Consider the following 13,194-nt stretch of genomic DNA (forward strand, 5'->3'; position numbering starts at 1 on the left):
ATATTAACAAGAGGCAATAAAACTGCAAGAAAATTAACTAATCCATTACAAATTTAGCTTTCGCCGTTTGTGAATTCCCAAAAATTGCTGTTTATTTTTGGAAATATAAAATTCAGTATCTCAGAAACTATGACAGACATATAGAGTACACGAAGTTTTCTCTTTTTGTTTTTTCTAGGCTATAGGAAAAGCAAAATATATATATATATCGATTTGCTAGAACGAATGGTAAAAGTAAGTAAAGTAAAGTTGTACCTCTGCTTAACTTATTAAGCACTAAGCTACGAAGACGTATGGGAGAGTGAGAGTAGAGGTTCAACTCCACACATTCCTTAACCCTGGCCATTGGAACAAGTTCCCATATCTAGTAAGCTTCCTAGTTTCCAGAGAAGGACTCGATATTGTATCCTCAGATAATCGAATTCCAGTCGACCAAGTGCTCAGACGGCGAACTCCTGAAGTAATCAGGCCATTGCGCTACTCCAATGCACGAATTCTTGGTGTAGCACAAGCACAATGTCAAAGTAACCCCTTCCTGTTGTGCACTTGTGATCTGGAAATGCAAATGGCTGTGTGTCCTTGTTTTGAGTTCATCTATAAAAAAGAATGTGGGCGTGTGTTTTTTGTTTTTATACATTTCCACATGTTGCACCTATTTCGACTAAATTTAGCATGATGTAGGGGGCCTACCTGGAGGGGTTTCATACACTTCAGAAACCTTGCAAAAATATGGATATACCTGAAGATTTTTTTTTTGTTTATTACTCTAGCGCCATCCGTTCTAGCAAAGTGTTTTTTCCCTGTGTTCCATGAATCTTGAGGGAAAGAAAAACTTTCGTACTCAAATCGTTAGAGTCTGAGATATTCTCCTGTACTTGATCATTCTAATTATATCTTGAGAGGAGTACAAGTCATGACGCTCCTCATTATGCAGTTTTCTCAAACCCCCTACCATTTAATCTCTCCTTCGGTCCAAATGTTCTCCTCAACACCCTGTTCTCAAATTCCCTCAGTCTATGTTCCTCCCTTAATGCTCCTATCCACATATTAATATTTCCTGTGGTCTCCTTCCTTCTGGTATTCGGAATTCGACATTTTAGGCATTTCTCATCAAGGCAAGCCCACGCGCAGCTTACAAACTGATTATCTCGCGACTCACAACCTTAACCTGATGCTCAACGTGCCCCAAAATGAGCAGTAGAATAGGGAGGGTCAGCCAATTCAACCAGGCACTTTTTTATTGCTAGTGGGGTGGGACTAAGTCCCTTGTACTGCGGCCACTTCTGGCTTATTGTACCAACCCCAGATGATAGGTGAGGGTGACTGTGGAGCAATTGGTGGAATGAAGATTGGCAGGGGAAACCGAAGTACTCGGAGAAAACCTGCCCCAGCGCCACTTTATCCACCACAAATCCCACTTGACCAGACCCGGGATCGAACCCGGGCCGCCGCGGTGGGAAGCCAGCGACTAACCTCTTGAGCTATGGCGCGGCCATTAAACAGTCACTTGCCTCGCCTTCTTTTCGACGACAGCGGGTGAGTGGGAGTTCGGTCCGAGAGAGAGAGAGTTACACGGTTCAGGTATTGCGAAACGTCAGTACTTCAAAGTCGGCAATGCTGAGTAGATCCAACCATTATGCTACCGCTTAACATAATCAGTATGTGCAGAACATGGTGCCTGGTCAGTTTGTCTTCCATAGACAAAAAAAAAAACACACACACACACACGGTACACCAGGTTCAATATAGCTACGCCGGCGGGTGACGTCAGATATACGCTGACGACCAAAGAAATGGGGAAATTACAAACGTACATACGTGACGTGCGTATGTAAACTTCTCCTTGTGTTTAATTAATTAAGCACAAATCTATGAAAACGTATGATGGAATGGAGGTATAACTCAATTCTTGACCTCGGCACTAGAGGGAGATCACTGGTCAGCTTCACGCCCCTGCTGCTTGACCCTCGGTAAAGGTAAAACTGGTCTCTTTTGAATCCCAGACCGTGAACAATTCTATAGAATTATTTTGATAACACCGGAGGCTTATTTTTCGTGAAGACGATTTATAAATCATCAGTAGCCACCTCAAAGGTCTAAATTAATAGTCTGAAGGAAAAACCAACAACAAAACATCCAAACAAAATGTGTCTGCATTTCAAAATACACACCTTATAAACTAATTGTAAGGTAAAGGTAAATTTGTTCCTGTGCTTAATCAGTTTGCCACTATGACATGAAGGCGTATGGGGGAGCGTACAACTCCATCATTCTTGATCTCGGCACTAAATGGAGATAATTAGTTTCAAGCCTCGGCCGCTTTACCCCAGGTGAAATCGTCCACGGTACCCATTCCATACGAGGCTGAATCTTGCCCCTGCCTGGAATCGAACCTTAGCCTTCCAGCTCGTAGCTCGTACTTAAAGACTGAGCTATCCAGGCTCGAGCTACCTGTAAGACTGAATTTTAGATTATTAATAATAATGATACTGACTTACTGAACCGCGCTGTTAAAAAAATCACACACGGCGATACGTAAAAAAATTAGCGGCAAGGTCTGAATACTCAAACGGAACTAAAAAAAAACCTCCGTGGTTTTAGTCCGCAAGCGAACCATACCGACCGAGCGACCGCCGTTTGTCGTCGAAGTTCAGTGCAACCTTTTGCGGATGGAGGGTGTCGCGTGGTCAGCGCAACGAATCCCCACTGCCGTTAATTTCGGTTTTCTAGACCGCAGCCGCTGTTTCCTTGAAATAGCTCCTCAATTATCCTCACGAGGCTGAGTGGACTCCGTTCGAGACCCACTACTTCTCAGAAAAAATCTGGTAGCGCCGGGAATCGAACCCGGACCTCTGGATCTGTAGCCAGGAACTCTGACCATTAGACGACAGAGGCGGTCCAAACGGAACTAAACTGAACTTTATTCTCTACATCTGTTAGGGACAGTCTTTACACAGACACACACCTCGAGTGAACGCACCACTCAAAGGAAAAACCACCAACAAAAGCAGTTCACTTTCAGGACACACGAACCCTTTACGGGCTGACATGAATTCGTACCTCACAGGGAAGACATTCCTCTGCCACAAAGACCAACCAGTTCGGAAAATAGTCGCTGTTTACTGTGAGAACCATACAAAACACACAACTTACTCGCACACTCTGTGGCTGAATGCAGGGTTTTCATACGTTAAAGCAGGTGGTACATACTGAGCTTTTAAAGGGTTATTCTGTGGAAAGTTAAGTGTCGAAAACTAACGGTGTAACTCCTGCCATGTAACATTCTTTGGTATATGCGCAAGTCACCACGATCATCGCCGGCAACATCCCAACATAAATACAAGAAGTTCTGGGAAGAACTTATCACCTACTATCCTTGATACGACGCATACAAAACGACGTGTCCAACAATTTTTCTATTGCTGCGTGTGTATTCGTTGCCGCGGTAATGTTTTCACCGAGCCGTTGCGCAGCAGCGATCCTTGGGATACACAAGCATAGACAGAGACTGATGGGAGTGATTTATGAAGCACTACGTTAAGATGGGCTTGCCATGCTATACATACCAAGTTTCATAAAAATTGGTTCAGGCATTCGAAAGTCACTAGGGAGGGATTCACAGACACACATACAGCATGGAGATAGCACAAGGCTACTATCATTTTTCAAAATAAGGAAAGTTGGCTAAAAATGGGAATATCTTCAATTTTAAATGTGGTAACTTCTGGGATATTACGGTGTGTAACCTCGCAGAAGTGTGTCGACGTTTCGGAGGAACGTGCTGCCTCCTGCTTCAAGGTCGAAGAGTGAGTGAAACTCTACTTGAAGAAAGCAGTCTTCTGGAATTTGGCACCGTGTATATGTGGTGTTAACCGACGTTTCGGAGGAACGTATCGCCTCCATCTTCAGGGTAGAAGAAAAAATATAAGAAATCTGCAAGCGATGAGACCGTTAGAACCGGTGTTCCGGTTCTCACGGTCTCTTCGCTTGCAGATTTCTTATATTTTTTCTTCTACCCTGAAGATGGAGGCGATACGTTCCTCCGAAACGTCGGTTAACACCACATATACACGGTGCCAAATTCCAGAAGACTGCTTTCTTCATAGTCACCGCCGTGAAAGCCTCAAATCTTACGAAACTCTACTTGCTTGATCTTCGACCCTGAAGATACAGACATTATGTTCTTCAGAAACGTCCGAAAACGTCTACCGGAGGACACGGCGTGCCACAAATGCCACGTACTTGAGTTTCTTGAAGTAGATGCCAGTATCCGTGGTCGTGATCTTCTTGCCATCAATAACTTTCGCCTGTTTCATCCACTTGTCGCTCTGAGAGAGGGTGACATGTCGTCCGTCGGACTTAGTGTCCCCAAACTTTGAGAAAGCTTTGAACTGGGCTTTGAAACTTGGAGCTGATTTGCCGGGGGGTGTGGCTGGGGTACTGGGTGTACTTGCGCCAGACACAGGGGTTGTACTGGGTGTCCCTGCGGCTGTGGCTGCTTTCTCTTCTGGCTTCAACTGGTTTCCTTCACCACCAACGCCACCTTGCACACCGGACCGCTCTGTAGTCGCTGTCACGTCTTCAGCCACTGTCGGGCCGTTATCAACTGCCGACATACTGGAAACAAAAATGAAAAAAATACCAAAACTGAAGTAGGCAGCAGAAATCATGCAAATATATGTAGGCATATACAGTATACAATTTTCGCCTACCATCCTTATTTTTAAGAAGTTCTTAGAAGAGCCAATTGCATACTTCCCTTTGAAAACGACATGGACCGCATAGAAAACGACGTGTCCAACAATTCTATTGTTGCGTGTGTATTCGCTGCCTCGGTAACGTTTTTACCAAGCTGTAGCCTGGCATCGATAGGGGCATATACACAGACTGAGAGGAAGGATTTTTGAAATACGCCGTTGGAATGGGTTCCGGTGCTATGATATGCAGACCAAGTTGCATAGACTGATTCAGACATTCAAAAGTTAAAACAGACACAGACAGAATGGTGAGTTCATAAGCTTATTTTTATTTTTTTTCAAAATAAGGACAGAAGGTTAAAAAACAAAAAGTATGCTTATGAGACCACCTGGGAGGATACACATACAGACAGACAGTAAGGTGGACTCATAAGCATAGTTTATTTTCAACTACCGAATGCCTCCACCGATCTTTACGAAACTTGGTATGGGTATCATGGCACCTGAGCCGATCTCATCGGTGTGCTTCATAAATCTCGCCCATCGGTCTGTGTGTCTGTATGTGTATCCCCCTATCGCTGCCAGCCAACGACTCGGTAAACATGTTCCTGCGGCACCGAATACATGTAACAGGGAAACTGTTGGAAGCGTAGTTTTCTGCGCGATCCGCGTCGTATCATATGAAAGTAGGAGATGAGTTCCTTCCAGAACTTCTTGTTGTTTAATGTAGGGGAACAGTATGCAGTACAGGCATGAGTTTTAAGGAAGAAAAGTAGTCAGGAAATGGGTTATTTTCTAGACAAGTATCGACACCATTTTGTCATAAAAAAAAGAAGTATCAATATATGTTCATTTATTTATTTATCCGTGTGTGAGGTCACTTCAATATGAGCGCATTTCAAACTAAAGTGTATGACATACACGAATAATAGATGTTTGTCGGGTTAGATAAAGTGCAAGCCTATGCTTAAGAAAGTTGCTTTATACGAGTGAAAAGTGATTTAAACACTGTCTCACAGGTGTTTTTTTTTCTACTGCCGCTATATTCACTTATGTCAATATTTTCACCCTTTCCACACAGAAAAATATGTCTGTTTCTTCAGTGAAGCTTTGAAACTTTACATATGGTTCAATCAACGATATTTTCAGCAGACCAGCTGGTGTAGTGTTGAATGTTAGATTAGCCAATAAGATGAGCTTCAGAAATATAAAAATTAGAATATACAAAACTCTAATTTTGTCTGTGGTCTTTCATAGGTGTGAAACTTGTCTCTGACATTTGCGTACGAACATAGACTAGAATGTTTAAGAACCGGGTGCTGAGGAGAATATTTGGAACGAACTGGGGTGACGTGATAGGCGACTGAAGAAAAGTGCATAATGAGGAGCTTCATAACTTATACCCTTCTCCAGGTATAATTAGAATAATCAAGCCAAGGAGGACGAGATAGGCATGCAACACGCATGGGGGGAGAAGAAGAATGCATATAGGATTTTGGTTTGAAAGCAAGAAGGAAAGAGACAACTAGGAAGACCTAAATGTAGGTAGGAAGATAATGTTAATATGGATATCATAAAAGATAGGATGGCGTGGTATGGCTGAGGATAGGGACCAATGGAGGGCTCTTTTAAACACGGTAATGGACTTCCGGGTTCTATAAAATGTTGTGAAGTCCTTGAGTAACTGCGAAACTGACGACTTTTCAAGAAGGGCTCAGCTCCAAGGAGTTGGCAATGGGTCTCTTGCCTGAAGTTTGTCCGCATGTTTCAGTTACACTCTGCAAGAGTATAGCTAAATTCCTTATTAAATCTGTGTAATACACAAACAAGGGGCCAGACCGTGACTCATTTTCCAAGTAACTGTCAGTTTGCATCTTGCAGAAGGCATCAAGAATTGACTGCCTCGCTTGATACCTTTCCGAAACATTTCCTTGTTGTATCATACCGTGCAGCATTCTATTGCACACGCCCTCTTCGCTTCACTGCTGCGTTAATACCACGGGTCACTTTTAGTTACGAGATCCGTGGCATCACTGACCTTATTCACGAAATACTCGCATTTAATACACTTATGGCTATTCCGTCTCTGCATCAGTTCTCTCTGTCTCTATGGCTCTACAGCCCTTTGGACCTTGGCCGCTTTTTCAGTTTCTTAATCCTATAGTACACAGTCGGTAGGATCCCTTGAATGGGGATCTGCCGTCGCAAGGACGCACACAGACATTCATGCCTCGAGTGAGATTCGCACCTACGATTCCAGTGTTCTAGCGGGCGTAGACGGTTCGCGCATTAGACCGCGCGGCCACTGTGAATGGCCACCAGCATCAATTGCAGAATCTTAATTATTCTGAAAAGCGGGATTACGTCGTTACGTTTAGACTGACTTCCTTTCTTTCTTCCTGGTTTTTACTCTCTCTCCCAATTTTTTCCCCTTGGCACTACAGCCCCAGTGGGCCTAGGCCTACCTCCATGAACTTCTCCGTTCACTTCGGTTTTTCTAGATCTTACACATTTGGTAGGACTCCTTGGGCGGGTGATCAGCTCGTCTCAAGGCCTCTACCTGTACACAAACACAGAAAAACACACACAAACTAAACATCCATGTCCTGAGCGGGATTCGAACCCACGATCCCGGTTTCCAAGCGAGCGAAGACAGTACATGCCTTAGACCGCTCGACTACCGTGACCGGCCGCTCTCCCAATTAGGAGCATTAAAAGGAATCAGCATGATACGGGGTAGCGTTAAAGGTGATGAACTGCACCCATATGCTCCTTACATAAAGTCCCTGTACTCAATTAATTAAGCACTACGCCATGATGAAGTGGGTTGGGGGTACAGCTGCACCAATTTTGATCTCGGCATTATATGGAGATGAGTGGTCGGCTTCATGCTGCGGCCACGTTACCCTCTGGGAAACAGACTCCGGGACCCATTGGATAAGAGGCTGAGTAACCTCCTGGATTCGTCTGGACGCTATGGAGAAGGGGAAAACCTCTCGCCTTTACCGGGAACGGAACTCCGGCCGTCCACCTCCGCTGTTATAACGACTGAGCTATATGTAACTGAAAACAGAATGTACTGTAGAGAATTGGTCGATATGGCGGCTTCGCGGCGAAACAATCATGAAGTCGAACGCCTGTTACATGATGTTGGCGTTTTCTGTGTTGTCCTGTCTTACGATTTCTGCAGTCTGTCCAACCATAAATCGTTAACGAAAAGATACAATGAGACTGACGTCCAGCTTTGCAAGTCGTTGTTCGCGAGGAAGCTTCCGTGGCATAGAATGGTTAAATACCACGCTGTATCACACTCATATAAAGGAGTTAACAGATCACAGTGGTGCATTTGCTGGCAAATTTGTTTCTTCGGGAGGTACCATGATCGGCTTTTACCGTGTTCGCGGAGCGATGACATTTTCCGACAAAGGTAGGTTTCCGGTTTGAGTTCCGTTTCCGCAGATTTTACTGCACACTCTGCCTATAAAAGCAACAAGAACTGATACGATCTTGAGAGAGTTCATATAAAATAAAGAAACTGCATAAAGAGACTGCTTTGCCTTTCTTTAAGGATGCGAGTGAGGGGCTGAGAGGTATGACAAGTTAGTTAACACGGTTAACACTGCCTACCCGCCTCCCCTCCGCCTCTTGCTGTTGCTAAGTATAACTGTGGGCTCCCTCCCACTTTCATGTGGGGAACGAGAGTCTGTATGAGGCCTGGATGATGAAGGAAATGTTTTCACCCACTACAAACATCTGCGCAGCCGGTGTGATGTAGTGTCTGTAACAATTAGAGAAGCTTAGATGGTATCGGTTTCAACGCCTTGATTTTCTTTCATTTTTTGTTTCCGGAAAGACTGCACCATTTGTAGATTTCACAGAGACCGCAAAGTCGAAATTACCGGCACATACATAAGACAGAAGTCTGAATCCTGAGGTTCGTGAAGACCTCACACGCCATCTGTAAATTGAATATCTTTATATATGGGAAAGAGGTAACAGCTTTGTTTTTAAAGCACTGAAACTCAATATGATAAGAAGTTCTGGGAAGAAGTAACCGCTGGCTTTCCTTTGCAACGACAAGGATCGCATGAAAACACCGCGTCCAACAATTCTTCTATTGCTACTTGTGTATTAGTTGTCGCGGTTATGTTTTTACTGGGCCGTTGCCTAGCAACGATAGGAGGGATACACACACTCTGATGGGCGTTGAGATGGGCTCAGGTGCCATGACATACATAACAATTTATTCCTTGTTAGTTATTATCCGTCTTACATGCAACTTGCTTTTTAAAAGTTATAAAATTTAAAATTTCTTCTACATCCACTGGTGTATGCACACATGTTTCGACGCAACATTGGTCATTTTCAGGCGTCTCTAAAACTGCTGATGAAACTGCTGTTAAGTTCAAGTTCTGGAGTATGAACATTCATAACAACTGCACACGACACAATATGAGGAACTGCCCACCAGCGCATGACACATGGACGCACAGACGAGGGCATATCCCAAAAATTGCACTTATGGGCGGAAGCACAGCAGTCTCGTCAGCAATATTAGAGACATCTGAAGATGAGCAATGTTGGTCGAAACACGTAGTGATGTAGAGGAGATTTTAACGTTTAAAACATTTAAAGGTTTTAAAAAGCAAGTTGCACGCAAGATGGCTAATAACTAACGAGGAATGACAAGGGATGTGCAACAAGATACTACGATACATTACACATACAAAGTGTCATAAAGACAGGTTCAGGCATTCACAAACACACAGACAGCATGGTGATCTCATAAGCCTACTTCCATTTTTAAAAACAGGGAAAGTAAGCTAAAAATGATTATGAAGAGTACGAATTCTAGGTTGTAACGCCACATAGTTCGGAAATCGAAGTTTCGAAGGAACATACCGTCTCCATCTTCAGTGTCGAAGAGTAAGTCAAGCAAAAACAGTAGCAGAAGCATAGAAACAAAGTTCTTTTTTAATGCTAATGGGGTGGGACTAAGTCCCTTCTACTGCGGCCACTTCTAGCCTATTGTACCAGCCCCAGATGATAGATGAGTGTGATTGTGGAGCAATTGGTGGAATGAAGATTAGCAGGGGAAACCGAAGTACTCGGAGAAAACCTGCCCCAGCGCCACTTTGTCCACCACAAATCCCACTTCACCAGACCCGGTGGGAAGCCAGCGACTAACCGGTTGAGCTATGGCGCGGCCTAGAAACAAAGTTGGTTTACTTTTAGACTCGTAAGGTGGGGGTGATATGGTCCTCCGAAACGTCAGTCTCTCTCCGAACTATATGGCGTTACAACCCAGAAGGGCGTGCCCCTTGTTGTGACCACAATGGGAACATCAAATCAAGTACGCTGGATTATGAGCGACGTTTCGTTCGCCATTTATGAATTAACCGGACAATAAAAAGCAATGTAAAAATCTTGCACCGAAACTACTGAAGATCCCACAACTCTTCAGCAAGAATGTGGCGCTTGTATTTAGCCGGAAACGGGGAATTAGATAAGGGCTACCGCACATTTCACTGAACTTCGATGAAAATTTAGAAATTAATCGAAAGCCAAGGGTACTTATCTTCTGGGATATAACGCCATGTACTTTTTGAAAATCAACCGACGTTTCGGACTTTCAACTGATTACATGGCATTATATATCAGAAGACACAATTCTTCATAACCACCGCTGTGAGAACCTCAAATCTTAGGAACTGAACGCAATTTGGATTTAAATTCACTGATGTGTAGGATAACTTGAGTTAGAAAAAATCCTGTATTTTGAAAACCGGATGACTCATCTCAACAATACAGGAGAGAAACTCCAGTGTAGACCTACTAACATCCTCGATTTTAAAGTAGAGAGCCTCTACAACAGAGTCGCTCCGTATAATGCACCAACACTTAAGGTGCGTCCACATTACTCGTGCTCGTGTGACTCGCTATGCTCGCGAGTAATGTGGACGACATGACAAGTCACGAGACAAGCAAATTTTAAATTTTTTAATTTAAAAACTATAGCCAATAAATTAAAATACGACTACAGCCTACACACACTACGAGTAAATATACGGATCCTCACGCACCGAAGCCTGGCGAGCAACTGAAGTAGTGTGGACGAAGATTTACGGACACAAGTAAAAGCCAGACGAGCTCCCGACGAGCACGAGTAATGTGGACGCGCCTTCAGGTACCTGAGTAAACGAACAGCAATTCACCGAGGCAGTTAAATACGACAGATACCAACTATGGTACACACACGTGCTAATAAAAATCTCATCTTTAAATTTAACAGCAGGCGTGGTTCCTTTTGTGCGTCCTTCTTATCTATGTGTTTAAGATATCAGAAGACAAAGTAAACACTGTGTGAGTTTAATGTCGAAGCATCTGCAATCAATGTCCTGTAATGCACTCAATCTCTTTCAGACAGGGGAGCTTCTGAGAGCGCCCCGCCTCACTGTACTAACTGCAACGCAATCAATCATTATCAGAACCTGACCTAGTTCAAACGCTTATAGAGCTAAAAAGCGAGTCATAAATTCACTGTGAATTTGTAAAGCAACCCGTTTAGACCTTGGAAAACTGGAGCAAATTAACTTAATTCTCACATTCCTATGTTTTGCATATGCTTTATTAATTTAGACACGTAAAAGGTAATTTTATGCTTTGTGGGGGTGGAGTCAAGCTGGGTCCGCTCTGCACATCGGCCACTGATTGGCCTATTGTACCTTCCCCGGCTGATTATGACAGAGAATTTGGTGGGATGAACATTGGCAGGGGAAATCGAAGTTCTCGGAGAAAATATACCCCAGCGCCACTTTGTCGACGGCAAATCCCACTTGACCAGACCCAGGTTTGAACCCAGGCCGCCCCGGCGGGAAGCCAGCGACTAACCGCTTGAGCTATGGCGCGGCCTAAGTAAAAGATAAAGTTGCCCCTGTGCGTAACGAATTAAGCACTACGCCATGAAGGCGTATGGGGGAGTGGATTATAGATCCATATTTACTTGACCTCGGGACTACCTCGAGGTAAGTGGTCAGCTTCATGCCCCGGCCGCTTTACCCCCAGGGAAAGAGAACCCAGTACCCATTGGACAAATGGTTGGGTGGACCACAGACTGGACGACTTGGAGAGGAGAAAATTCTTGACCCTACCAGGACTCGAACTCCGAGCCCTAGGTCGTCCAACTTGTACATGACAAGACTATTTAGCAATAGACCAGTTGCGACTCGCAGTCCACTAACAAATGTGGATGCATTTTCTTGTTCATAAATGCCTGATAATGGTCGTAAATGACCATGCAGGAAAAATAAAACTCAGTTTATCGACATTCGAATCTATCAGCTATTTATTGGAAGTGTAGAATTGTTGTGATCGACGAACAAATTTACATATTAGTTAATTTCAAAGTTTTAACGCAGCTGGGTAATCTGTTTTACAATGTAATTTCTCTACACACACACACACACACACACACACACACACACACACACACACATATATNTTTTAAATATTAAGAATATCCCCCAGTGACAGATTGGCCCAGTTATAGCCCCCAGCACCGGGTTACCTTTTCGTCGCCTTTTGCGAGTCTCAGGACTATGGTGGAGGTATTCTCATCCGCCTCCACACGGGGCTCAGAACATATAGTCGTTTATATTTGTTATCATACGATTTTGCTTTAAAATGACACAACTAATTTAGTATTTGATCTCCTCAGACACATAGGTAAGGCTATTCCTGTAACAGGCCGTGGAGGCCCATAGGGTTGTGAGACGTCGAGGCTCCCACATTTTCTAGACAATCGGCCCACAGATGGCGGTGAGGTTGTCAGCCTTATGCGCCGACCGCACTTTTACCCCCAGGAAGATTCCTGGTACTCATTTCTGTTAGACGCTGAGTCGAACCCAGGGCCACAGTGCGGCTGAAAGGATTATGTCAATTGAAAAATCCAATGATATCATCGGGAATGTAACCCGCGACCATCCGGCTTGTAGCATAATGTTTGAACAAACTACGTCGTTTAGCTTATTTCATTCACTAAAAGAACGGCGCGGTGGTGCTGCAGATGCTTGTCACATACGTCTAACCCTGAGTGCGTTACTTCGGCAACGAAATCGATTGCTGTTGGGTAGACCACTGCTAGCCGCAGACAATAGAAGTACCCTTGGAGAAAACACTGGAGCCGCTAGAGGGCTCCGTAGTCTGTATTTAAGACGACAGTCTCCGTACATTACTGTAACGTAAGTCAAATAATCAGAGCCGTTTTCGCCACTTTGTATTTTTGGTTACATTAGAAGGGCCCTACTTTTTGGAGCTACAATATTCATATTCACCGAGCATTGACGGATAAACTCTTAAATGTCGAATATGACTGCAATCAGCTCAACTGTTCTAGCGGTACCACGAGGGAAGCACATGCAAGAAATGGCATTCTATTCCCCCCCCCCCCCCCAGCCTCGCAAACCACGAACAGCAGCAGCACTCATATAAGAGATAT

General features: G+C 44.0%; 1 protein-coding gene across 2 annotated transcripts in view; it reads right to left on the bottom strand.

The window, feature by feature from the left end:
• Window positions 1-13,194, bottom strand: part of LOC111869493 (tubulin polymerization-promoting protein homolog) — a 32,325-nt gene that overhangs the window by 12,714 nt on the left and 6,417 nt on the right. The window contains exons 1-2 of one of the 2 annotated variants that reach the window (XM_033753453.1): window positions 8,325-8,432; window positions 4,243-4,617 (exon numbers count right to left, since the gene is read on the bottom strand). In XM_033753453.1, coding sequence (XP_033609344.1) covers window positions 4,243-4,616 — 374 coding nt within the window. In that variant the 5' untranslated portion in view covers window position 4,617; window positions 8,325-8,432. Of the gene's footprint in view, window positions 1-4,242; window positions 4,618-8,324; window positions 8,433-13,194 lie in introns of those variants that run through there. The other variant, XM_023861064.2, reaches the window with a different exon arrangement.

This window comes from Cryptotermes secundus, unplaced genomic scaffold (assembly GCF_002891405.2).
Source record: "Cryptotermes secundus unplaced genomic scaffold, Csec_1.0 scaffold2244, whole genome shotgun sequence".
NCBI lineage: Eukaryota > Metazoa > Arthropoda > Insecta > Blattodea > Kalotermitidae > Cryptotermes > Cryptotermes secundus.